A 10,765-nucleotide genomic window follows, 5' to 3' on the forward strand; every position below is an offset into this window, starting at 1 on the left:
GTCTTTAGGAAAAAAACCTTTCAAACTGAGCAGCATTCAGTGACAGCCTGCTTATCAGCCACTCTCCTAGGCTCCCCTAAACAGCCTAGGACATGACAAATCACAGCAAGGATGGACTACTGCACATTCAACCCTGCTTTGCTTGCCAACCTACTGGTTGCAATGAAGATTTGGAGCAACATGTAGCTGGATAGTTGAGAAGAGTTTCTGTGTGTTTGTGGCAGGAGGGAGCCGCTTCTCCTTGGTTACTTACCTAAAGCAGTAAAAAGGTTAAGTGAATGTTGGGTGCAGGCTGAAAACAGATGTGCCTAGTGTGGATTCTAAGTTGGGCTAGGGGATTAAGTGAAGGGTTTATTTTGAAATCAACATGACAAGCTTTTAAGACCACCATCTTCTAGCAACTTGAGCCAGACACCAGATGATACTTAACATTTAAATTTTTTACTTGTTTCTAGCACACACAGTACACAAGTTGGCAGAACCTCTAATTAAAACTCACAGATGTCTTAGGCCAATGGTAACAATCGTGCAACAAAAATGAATCACAGAAGACTGTGGATTTCATCAACAGGTTAGAAAACTAGAGTTGCCTTTACTGACTTTTGACTTCAGCTGTGCCAACACCTGCTTTAAGCAATGTGAACATTAATATTTCAGCAGTAAAAAACATTACATGCATCTCCCTCCCTAAATAACATTTTCCTCTGCTTGTGCTAGGAAGGGGAGCAATTAAGAGGAATCTGATTAGGCAAATCCAGAGTCATCCTCAAAAACCACAGCTATGGACAGTCATTCCTATGAAGCGAAGAAACAGGCTGAGCATACAATAAGAAGGCTTTCCTGATAGTTAAGCACCTGAATCATCTTTCCTTTTCCTGCTATGCTGCAGTCAAGTTCCCAGATTTCTAATCTCCCAGGAGAAATCCACAATCCATTCAACTCAAGACTTATACACCAACTGAGAAACCACGTAAGTATCATTGAGGCAACATGTCCTGGATGATACTGCAACTGGACATTCTGTATTCTGGATCCCCTGCTCCATATACAACTCTGCTGTGTTACTCAAAGAGAAGGTCTTCATCCTTCTCTTCTGCTAAGAGATTGGCTGGTTCACGTTCCCCACCAGCAGCCCTCCGCAGCTCCCGTTCTTTCTCAGATTTTTCTTTCAAGACTTTTTTCTTTTCCTGGATCTTCTTTAACCTGTGAAAAGAAATGTGGTTTATCTGTGAAATAAGTATGTTTTCATAAAACAGGCTAGCAGCAAAGATGCCATAAAACTTGGATATGATAAAGCTGCCTGGAGAAGTTCCCCAGGAAATGAAAATCCTGTAACAAATGGCAGAAGGCTTTTATCACTAGCTGCTGCCATTGAAAAACATCATCTCTGCAGATTAACTCATTTCTTCATCCGACCTATAAATTATATTCTTGGCCTTAAACACTGCATTATAGTACTCTGTCTTTAATGAAGTTAATTCTCCTTCAGTTCATTTCAGGTTTGACATTTTTGCTTCAGGTAGCCCAGAACATTGACCTCTATGGCAGAGGTGTCCTTAAAGCAGAACACCTCGGTGTACTGTATCACATCATTCCCTCTGGAAGAATGATAATGACAGCTACGTACAACCTAGTGGTAGGGATCCATTTGTAACTTTCAGACAAGTAATTGCAGATCTCCAGCTGCCCAGCTCTGGAAATTCAGTATGCAGTAAGAAGGAACCAGGTCATGTTTTAAGTGTTCAGTGCCAGATTCGGTGAAGAGTTCTCTTAAGTCCCTTCTGAGGAGTGGTCTATTTGAGAAAAAGAGACCAGTCTAGTCTTGTTTTAGATATTTACCTGTAGAATTCCTCTCGTTCTCGTTCATCCAGTTCTGTGATGATATAAGAAAGAGTACGTTCGATCCTGGGAATAATCACTAAAAAAATATAAATAAGGAAGTTGTTGGACTGCTGTTATATTAGCCAGGAAGTTATCTAATGCAGTGCACAGATGGTTGTTTAAAGTCAATCTAGTAGTTCTTTTGGCTAGTGGAAATTTACATGTCTTTCATGAAAGATCATACTATTTCATTATGGACAAAGAGACAAAATCATTTTCTTCAGTAAGTCCAGGATTAAACTAGGACTCTGAACATCACAGAATCTCCCATAGCACATTCTTTTGAAAGATGCAATGGAATCAGTAAGCACTGATCCCTGATTGTTTGTAAGGTCCTTTTTCCCCATGGAAGTGGTTAAAAAAAAATCCTGGAAGAGGTGGGCAAGATTTGAATTAAAACTATGTTCTTCCATCACATTCTTTCAGAAACTTCTGTTCACTATAGCACTTTTACTCACAGAATTATGATCTTGATTTGAAAAAGCCATCATGAAAACAAATATTCAAATATAACACCATCGCAAGGGAAGAGATAAGACATTAAACAAAGCTATAACACCCAACTGGGCAAGCTATGTGTCAGAACCACTTTTTGAAAGGAGAAAGCCGTTATCAGCACTACCAAAGTTATTTGGAAGGCTGCAGAGGAAACGTTTTTTTACAGTCAAATTTGCAGAGTGATAAGCTGCAGATAAGGCCTGCATGTTCAAAGGAACAAGTCTATGAAAAACAGTACTGAAAAGGATGGTTTGGAATTATGTACTGAAATAAGTTATTGCATACATGCAAAGATAATTAAATCCAAGCTATCAACAACTCAGGAACTTGAAGTAACCAGAGCACCCTGGATACTGCAGCAAAAGGAATGACAGGAATATTGTGCATAGGTAGTACTTAAGAAATTGCAAGAAACAAATTTACAAACAAGAACATGAAGGATATGGAATTCAGATGAAAGCAGAATACCAGAGTATTGATATTAGGACTGTTTGGTTTCCTGTAACACAAACCTGAATAGGTTACCAAGATTTCTTTCTGGATGCCTCTGTGATCCCATCCAAAACCAACAAAAAAAAAAAGTCACCAGCTTTCCACTGGACACCACCATTATAGTTTTAGAAGCTATTATGCTAGCTATTAGAACATCTTAACACAGAGAAACATCCTGTCTTTTGTTTCTAGTCAACAGACTTGACCAAGTAAGTCAAAGTCACTAGCAGAGACTCCAGAATATGTTAGGTGCTCGATACAACTTCCTGATTACCTTCTTGTGTTTGCATATTTATTTATCTCTGTGTACTCCAGTCCATTCCCTGGGTGTTTAATTTTTGTTCTTACTTGCAGTATACTTCATTGTAATGCTTTCTGAAGAGTTATTGAACTGGTTAGAAATCCTACTAACAAGAAAGCAGTCAAAAGAAGAGTGGTTTATATGACCCTGCTCCTCATCTTGCATGGAGACAGAAAAATATCATGCATCCCAAATGGAAAAATACTCACCGTGTTCAATTGCATTCACACGTCTGTTTGTTATTTTAATGGCTTCATCCAAAGTAACAAACGATGTCTGATGGAATGGGATTAAATAATACATAAGAAGACAAATTCAGCATTTCCATCAATTCTATACACAAAACCAAACAGCACTTGAAAGCCAGAGCCAAGTCTGTAATGTGGCTTTACAGACTACATTCTCAATAGGAGCAGAATTTTTTCTACTAATGTCAGTAGCACGCTGAACACTGCACATTAGCAGTTACAAATACCAACACCCCAAAGAAAGTTTCTTCTTAGCATTAAGGAGTAAGGACTTCTTTGAAGTGGTAATATAACTCTGTTTTATGGCTGGAAAAGGTTTGCAACTTTGTACAGCACTGGGACTAAAGGAGTATAGTACAGCTCAAAGTATTAAGCTACAATCAGTGAGACTATGTTACTTTCATTTAAGAACAGTGAGAAGCCAAGGATCGATTTCTTTTTTTTTCCTCCCACCAACCTGTAAGGAGGCCAGTTCCACAAGCAGCTCCACAGCTTTGGCATAGTTCCTCTTCAGCTTAGCCAGCTGCTCTCCACCTCTGGCCAAGCCAGTCAGCTCATAGCCTGAAAAAAAAAAAAAAATTCATCAAATAATATTTGTTGCTATTGCTACTATGGTGTTTTCTTACTAGATAAAAATTAGTACTTTACAAACTACAGGGATATAGACAGCTCAGCAAGTGACAAGCTAAAGCCTTTGCCCATTAACAAATTGTCTTTATAGTGGTTTATGCTACTACAGATCATTGTTATGCATGTCCACAGTAAGACCTAACAGTCTCAAAACATGATAATTCAAGACAAGTCTTCTCCCCATCTGAAAAACTCACTGGTTTAGGAAATTGAAACCCACTATATTCCCTAATAATCCCTCCATGTCACAGGAACAGGACAAAGCATCACAGAGGAAGTAAGTACACCTATGCCTGTGATGTCATGTCTTGCTAATAAGTCAGTTTACATGACAAGTATTTTTGTATTAGCATAGAATAGCCGTAAGTACATATAAGATAGAAAATACTTCTTTTGTACTTACTGTCCCCTCCTTCCTGGTAATGCTCAAAAACTGGCAAGGTTACACCTGACAAAAGTGAACAAGAATGTGTGTAAGAGATATAAAGGGTTATAGATTTATTAAGTACAACTCATTTCTACCATATTTGCTTCTAATAAATTATACAGCTCAGAAGTTTTGTTTCAAAAATCTTCCTATATAGCTTGGAATGATTAAGTTATGCTGGTTCTGACATCTTAATATGGACCTTCAGAATTGTATTAAGATCATAGAGATCTAGACACATGAAAAATTCAGGGAAGTATTCCAGTTTATTTAGTGTTCAGTTTTATTATGTTTCTCTTTAGTAATGTATTCCCTGTCTTTAAGGAATATTTTAAGCACTCAATCCTGATTTATCTTTTTTTTCTTCATAGACAATTATTGATATTTAATTGCCTGAAACTTATTTGATTTTTGATACTTAATTTCATGATGTATTTTTCAGTAAAGCTCTGTGGAAGTTATGCTTTGTCCAAAGATTTAGAAATTGGACTGCAGTTTACACACACTCATTTAATTTTCAGAGATAAATAACTAAATATAAAAATTATATACTGTATGTGAAAAAAAACCAGCAAATTACAAGTGTTCCTACTGTTAGATGAATAAGAGAAATAAAGAAGAGGAGACTGTTTGGATACATTCCTGCATATTTCATAGTCCTCTCCCACAATTCCCTTAAGAGTTAAAATACTCATAGTCTGGAAAACAGTCACCTGCTACATTGTCTTTTTTAGCTCTGATCTTGACTTGAGCTTTGTTCACATTTTGGATCACAGTGGTACTGTAAGGAAGAAAACGTACATCTTAATCAGGAAAGCTGAAGTGGTTCATTAAGTCATTGTAATATACAAAATTAAGTAATTATCAAATAGCTGTGAAGAGTTGGAAATTGTCTTCAGCTCAGTTCTCTATGCAATTCATTGTACAGACTGTGAAGCTAGGTTTCCAGTAACGTTTGGAAATGTAAAAGATGCAGAGTCTGTGAAATGTGACATTAGAAATGTCTCAGACCAAGTATACAAAGCATAGCTAAAAACCAGCCAGTTATCTGGCAAATTACTTCAAAATATTTTAGTAACATTGACTCTAATCAACCTGTCTGTGAGACTTTTTTTCCCAATAAAAGTGAAGGAATTTCAAGGCTGTAATGCAGACAAAGGCCACAACATTTTGCTCATTTCAGTTTGTATGTATTCTTTCAGAACATTTATGAGTTTGTTTACCCATTAACTCTATCATATTAACAAACTTAAGCTTGTACAACAATTCATCTTGAAGAATTCTAAAGTGCCTTAAGGTCTTCCAAGAACAGGTCACTATAGCCAACTCTTCTGCTCAAGTACAATTTGCTTACAAGGTAGAATCTGATTATTGTTTATAGTTAAACACTGCAACTGGTTAGGACAGAAAGCAGCACCATATCCAAATGAAAGGGCAAAAAGACTTTTTCTCCAGCAGCACACAGATTAGTATTGTGTCTGATCACTTAGTTCTTCCATTAACACTTCCCCAACCTTATTCCATAAGATCTATGCACGCTTGGATGAATTACACAAACACCCTAGTTGGAACTGTAATCTATTAAAATAGAATTAAAAATACCCTACTGGAGGAAAAAGATTTGTTTCCCCTCTCACGTAAGCCCTCGCTAGCCCTAATGAGACAGGAGGTCAATGAGACAGGAGGTTGGAACAATTAGTAAAATTATTGTATGATTTACTGGGAGAAAATAACACACATTACATCTGGCCCTCAGATTCACAAGATCAAAATAATAAATAGTCCAATACTCTGCCATAAATTCTTGTTTCCCTACATGTTAGATTCCAAGCTGCAAAAAGCAACACCTTCTCAAATGAAGGATTTGTATGTAAAGTAAATTCTGTTAATCATGCCACTTTGTTTAGCTTCTGATGGAGTACACATTTTCATCATGCAAATTATCTCTCTTCTGCAGTGATATCTCCCACCTTTACCTAATGTAATTCAGTTCATCCTGTCCTACCTTGTCCACTGTCTGGTTTTTTTTCTTTTCAAAGTGCATTTGAGAATTTTACTTTTTTTCCAAAAGAGAAATCAACAATTGCTCTTTCCCAGGGGTAGGACATCCACAAGATCAGCAACCCTCACCTGAAATCTCCTGCTGTAAACTTTGCCTCAGCAAGTGAAAAGGCAGCTTCTCTCATCACCTCACCCATCAGCATCTTAGTCTGTTTAGAAAAAAAAAAAAAAAAAAAAGGTAGCAAATACAAGGCACATCATTACTCCTTTTCCAGGATAAATAGCTAACAGCATAGAGAAGAATGAGAAATTCAAGAGAGTGAGAAAGTCCTGTATGTGTAGCTTACTCTCAAACTGCAAATCATAATTCCCAGGTGACTGGCAAAAAAAGAAACATTTCAGCTGTTTCACTGACCCAGTGTAGAACTCACAGAAACAGCAAAAGACTTACCTGTCTTAATAATCATAAAATTCTACTACATGGGGGTTAAATCACAACAGTAAAAGGGCTCAGTAGGAAAACGCTCTTACTTCATATTGTACTGAACACTATGAGACAGCTGAAGTTGTTTTTCAGTGTACAGATGTATGTGGCTTTGTGAAGCTGCGCTCTCCTCCTACTCCATGTTTTCCCAATTTTTACATATTTGAAGCCTGTGTAGCTAAAAAATGTGCTACTGAGAAGCAAGAGCCTTTGTGTATTAGTCTATAGGAAACAAGATACAGAGTGCCAAGAGCTCGTCTACAGCATGGCAACAAAGCACTAGTGTTAACTATGGATATCATAGCAGTTGCAGCCAAAACAGTAAAACTAAAACCCGTCTAGTACGGTAGAACAGAACAAACCATATTAGGCTCTACCAAGCATTTTAGATTTGTCATTCATGTTGCAAAGCAAGAAGCAGGACTTGGTGTTTCTTCATAAAGGAACAAGTTCCATCTAGACAAAACTTCTCCTTTCTAGTGTACCTAGTCATGCAGGAAACATTACGGATCTGCAGTATACTCTTAAGCCAGATAAAGCAACAAAAACGGGGCTACAGAACAGGTTAAATCCACTTCTAAAGAATTTGGCAGCATCAGAGCAAATTCCCTGTAATGTAGAAAAGATGATAAGGAACTTGGGACACAAAAGAAAGCAGACCCTAGGACTGCCTGTAAAGAGGTGAAGAATATTAACTCTTGCAAAATTTCTGTATCACTGCAGCCAGAAAAACATAATTTTGCTCATCTGTCCTCAGTAGCCTCACTTAGAATAAACAGGTTATCACAAAGTTGTCCTACATTCCAGCCTACCTAATGAAGTTAGCAGAACAGGAATGCACAACTGACAGAACAAACAGATTCCAAATAAAGTGAGCCAAACAGAGGAAAATTCTAATTTACCTACCTCAATAATTTTCTTAAGGATCTGCCTGAATCGAAGTGTCAAAGCATCAGATTTTTTCTTCAAGAGGTTACGACCTGTTTGGGCTCCTTTCAGACGAGCCTTCATGACTGTCTGAGCCCTGTTAAACAGAGGAATAAAAAACAAATGTCCTGCATCATCTGAAGGGATTGGGAAAAAAACTTATGCAAAGTTTTCTGACGTGGACATGACTGAAATTATGACACAACCAAGAAACATCAGTGCGGTAAAACAGGATGGCCACTTCAGGATAAAAATTTATATTCCCATTTAAAATCAAGGGAATTTATTGTACGTATCTCCATCATCAACAAGAATTACAAGGTTATTATCTGCAAAGTCAAAGATCATGGAAAATTCACATGTCATTTTTCAGTGCTTCCATAATAGGAAATAAGAGTTTTCATTTTTTGTGATGACTGAGAAGTACCATAAATCAAACTACCCCAAAAGCCCACTGTCAGTGTGACACTGGTATTGCTTTTAAGCTCTTTTACTGCTATGTTGTCTTCTCAAAATTGGAGAACACAGCAAATTCTTCATGTGATTATAACTGTCGATGCTGTGTTCTGATTTTATGGAGCAACAAGATACAGCTGTCATACATTCTGGTTTAAAGCAAGTCAGAAAGTACAATGATTCCATAGCTTCATATGCTGCACAGGAGATTTACAAGCTATTTAAGACAATCAGAAGTAGCATCAGTTTAAAAAGGATATTAGCAAGCTAGCTGTAGCATTGTATATCCTTTACTTCAAATAGCACACTTACAGGTTTCTTGTACGGAATTAGGAACTGAGGAAGATCCAAACCTTGCTTCCCTCTCTACTGTGGAATATATTTTAATTTGAAGAATCTTTTTGATTTAAGCTAACTAGAATAGCAGGAGCTATACTACAAAAACCACAAGCTGTGCTGTCTTAAGCTACCACTTCGTACACACAGCCACTACACAGAAAGGACAATACTCAAGTCAACTCTATGTGAAGAGAAGCCTAACACACTTCCTCTCTGACCTTGGAAAAAGTAAGTATAATTAAGATTCTACCTACACAGTGGAATCTATTACTTTCCCCATCTACTGGCATGTGATGAGAATCAGTCCATTAATATCTACCAAATACTTACAACTGAAAAGCACAAATACTTTCTGAATGTTTATGATTAAAAAAACAACCCCAATGTCAAAGAGTAAAAAGGCAGCTTTACTTTCACAACAAGCAGCTCTCCGTCACCACCTTGAACTAACTTGTTTGCTCTGTTCACCACCTGCCAGAGACTGGATGACCTTCTAGTTCAAGCAAGATTTCACAGGCTCTGAGAGCGCACTAAACAAAGCCTTGTTTACCGTCAAGGAGACTGAGCAGCTTCTGTAATTGATGATATCCAGCACAGAAGAGGCTCATACTAGCAAGCCACTTCATAAATATAAAAAACCAAACCAAAACAAAAAACAAACCTTGCGAAATTCTGTTCTGTCAGTTAACAAAAATAATTGTTGCAGAGGCAGACCATCTTTATTTTATCATCCTAACTTACATTCCTATCAAAACATCAGCCACATTATTGGTCTACTACCTCATTTGAAACAGGGCTTGTAAATATTAAGTCTTTGTACATCACTGCCTTCTTGCCACAATGACCTATCAGACCACAAAACCAGATACCTTTTAAAAGTGATTGAAGTGCCTCCTCCTTGGACATGAATGAAGAGAGCACTGCTGAAGAGCCGGCTGACTTAGTATACGCAATAGTTTATTTCTGAACTAAGTTTCAAACCAGAACCTTTACCACGTAATATATTAATCTTTCCATAAAAACTGTTGTTTCATATGTCCTGAGCTCATAAATGGGGGAATAATTCTTATTTTACATTTGAGGTTTTCTGTCCTGCAAGGCACCTCTTCCTAAGACTACAGGCAGGCATCGACCCAATTTTACGCACGAAGATTTGAAACGGCCTTTCACCTTAAGGCAAAGTCTTTCAGTCCTAGGGGGTTCTGAAGAGAAACTGAACAGCATTATTAAAACAGCAATTTTAATAGTTTGTGTCTGTTCAAATGTTGGCAGCTTTCTAAGCCTTGTCAGGAGACATCTGATTTCATGACAAATAGTTTGCTGTCAGGATCTGGAAAATTACTTGACTGTCCACTGCACGCATTTTACTTCCTCCTTCTTTTTTAGCACTTCACGGCCAACCTCTTGTACAGCAGCATCGTCTATTAAAAAGTTAAGGGACACTATGGTTCGATTTGTGCGGCTTTTCTTATACATATATTCTACAAATTGTTCTTTTTAAAATAGCGGTTTGTGTAGTTGCATGATTTCAAATACCGCCCCCTCCTGCCGCCCCCGAAGCTGCCTGCCTCCTGGTACTGGACCCTGCAACGGCCCTCTAACGGCCGGCGGAGCCGACTTCCAGCCCGAAGGGCGAACCTGAAGGGAAGCCCTAACTGCGGCCTTCAACCGCTTATCGAAGTGGTCTACGCAAAACCCAGAGGGACACCCCCCTCCCTGAGGGCCCCAGACCGGGAAGAGGAGCCCAGGGAGCTCCCGCCTCGGCGCAGCGCCGGGCACGGCCCCGAGCCCCCGGCGCTAACCCGCCCCCGCGGCGGCGCCCGGGGCACAAGCCAGAGCCCGGCCGCCGCCCTCACGCCCGGTCCGGCCCGGCGGACACTCACATCCGCGAGGGGAAGATCTCGATGCGGTCCTTGCCCGACATGGTGGCGGCGGGCGGAGGGCGGCGCGGCCCGCTCCGGCTCTGTCACCACCGCCGCCGCCGTCACGTGACGCGGCCCCGCTGTCCCCGCCCCCGCACGAGGCGGTGCCCGGGCGGAGGGAGCACCCGGATGCCGGCGCGGCGCCCGGCCCGTCGCTTG

The 10,765-nt window shown here is 39.4% G+C and overlaps 1 protein-coding gene across 1 annotated transcript; it reads right to left on the bottom strand.

Annotated features, from left to right (window-relative positions):
• Window positions 1-419: 419 nt before the first annotated feature.
• Window positions 420-10,718, bottom strand: ATP6V1D (ATPase H+ transporting V1 subunit D). The gene is made up of 9 exons (XM_030030842.2): window positions 10,568-10,718; window positions 7,869-7,986; window positions 6,608-6,687; window positions 5,191-5,258; window positions 4,454-4,498; window positions 3,878-3,981; window positions 3,382-3,448; window positions 1,840-1,918; window positions 420-1,203 (listed from the first exon to the last, which is right to left on the bottom strand). The coding sequence occupies exons 1-9, from the start codon at window positions 10,606-10,608 to the stop codon at window positions 1,062-1,064; spliced, it is 744 nt and encodes a 247-aa protein (XP_029886702.1). The 5' UTR covers window positions 10,609-10,718; the 3' UTR covers window positions 420-1,061.
• Between the last annotated feature and the right edge of the window lie 47 nt (window positions 10,719-10,765).

The sequence above is a fragment of the Aquila chrysaetos genome, chromosome 2 (genome assembly GCF_900496995.4).
Source record: "Aquila chrysaetos chrysaetos chromosome 2, bAquChr1.4, whole genome shotgun sequence".
Lineage (NCBI taxonomy): Eukaryota > Metazoa > Chordata > Aves > Accipitriformes > Accipitridae > Aquila > Aquila chrysaetos.

Bases quoted from the DNA above. Each gene is read 5' to 3' on its own strand.
- ATP6V1D (XM_030030842.2), bottom strand. From the start codon at position 10,608: ATGTCGGGCAAGGACCGCATCGAGATCTTCCCCTCGCGGAT. The intron at 3,449-3,877 runs GTTGGTGGGAGG...CCATTCCATCAG, and splicing joins TGGAACTGGCCTCCTTACAG to ACATCGTTTGTTACTTTGGA. The intron at 1,919-3,381 runs GTGAGTATTTTT...ATATTTTTTTAG, and splicing joins TGTGAATGCAATTGAACACG to TGATTATTCCCAGGATCGAA.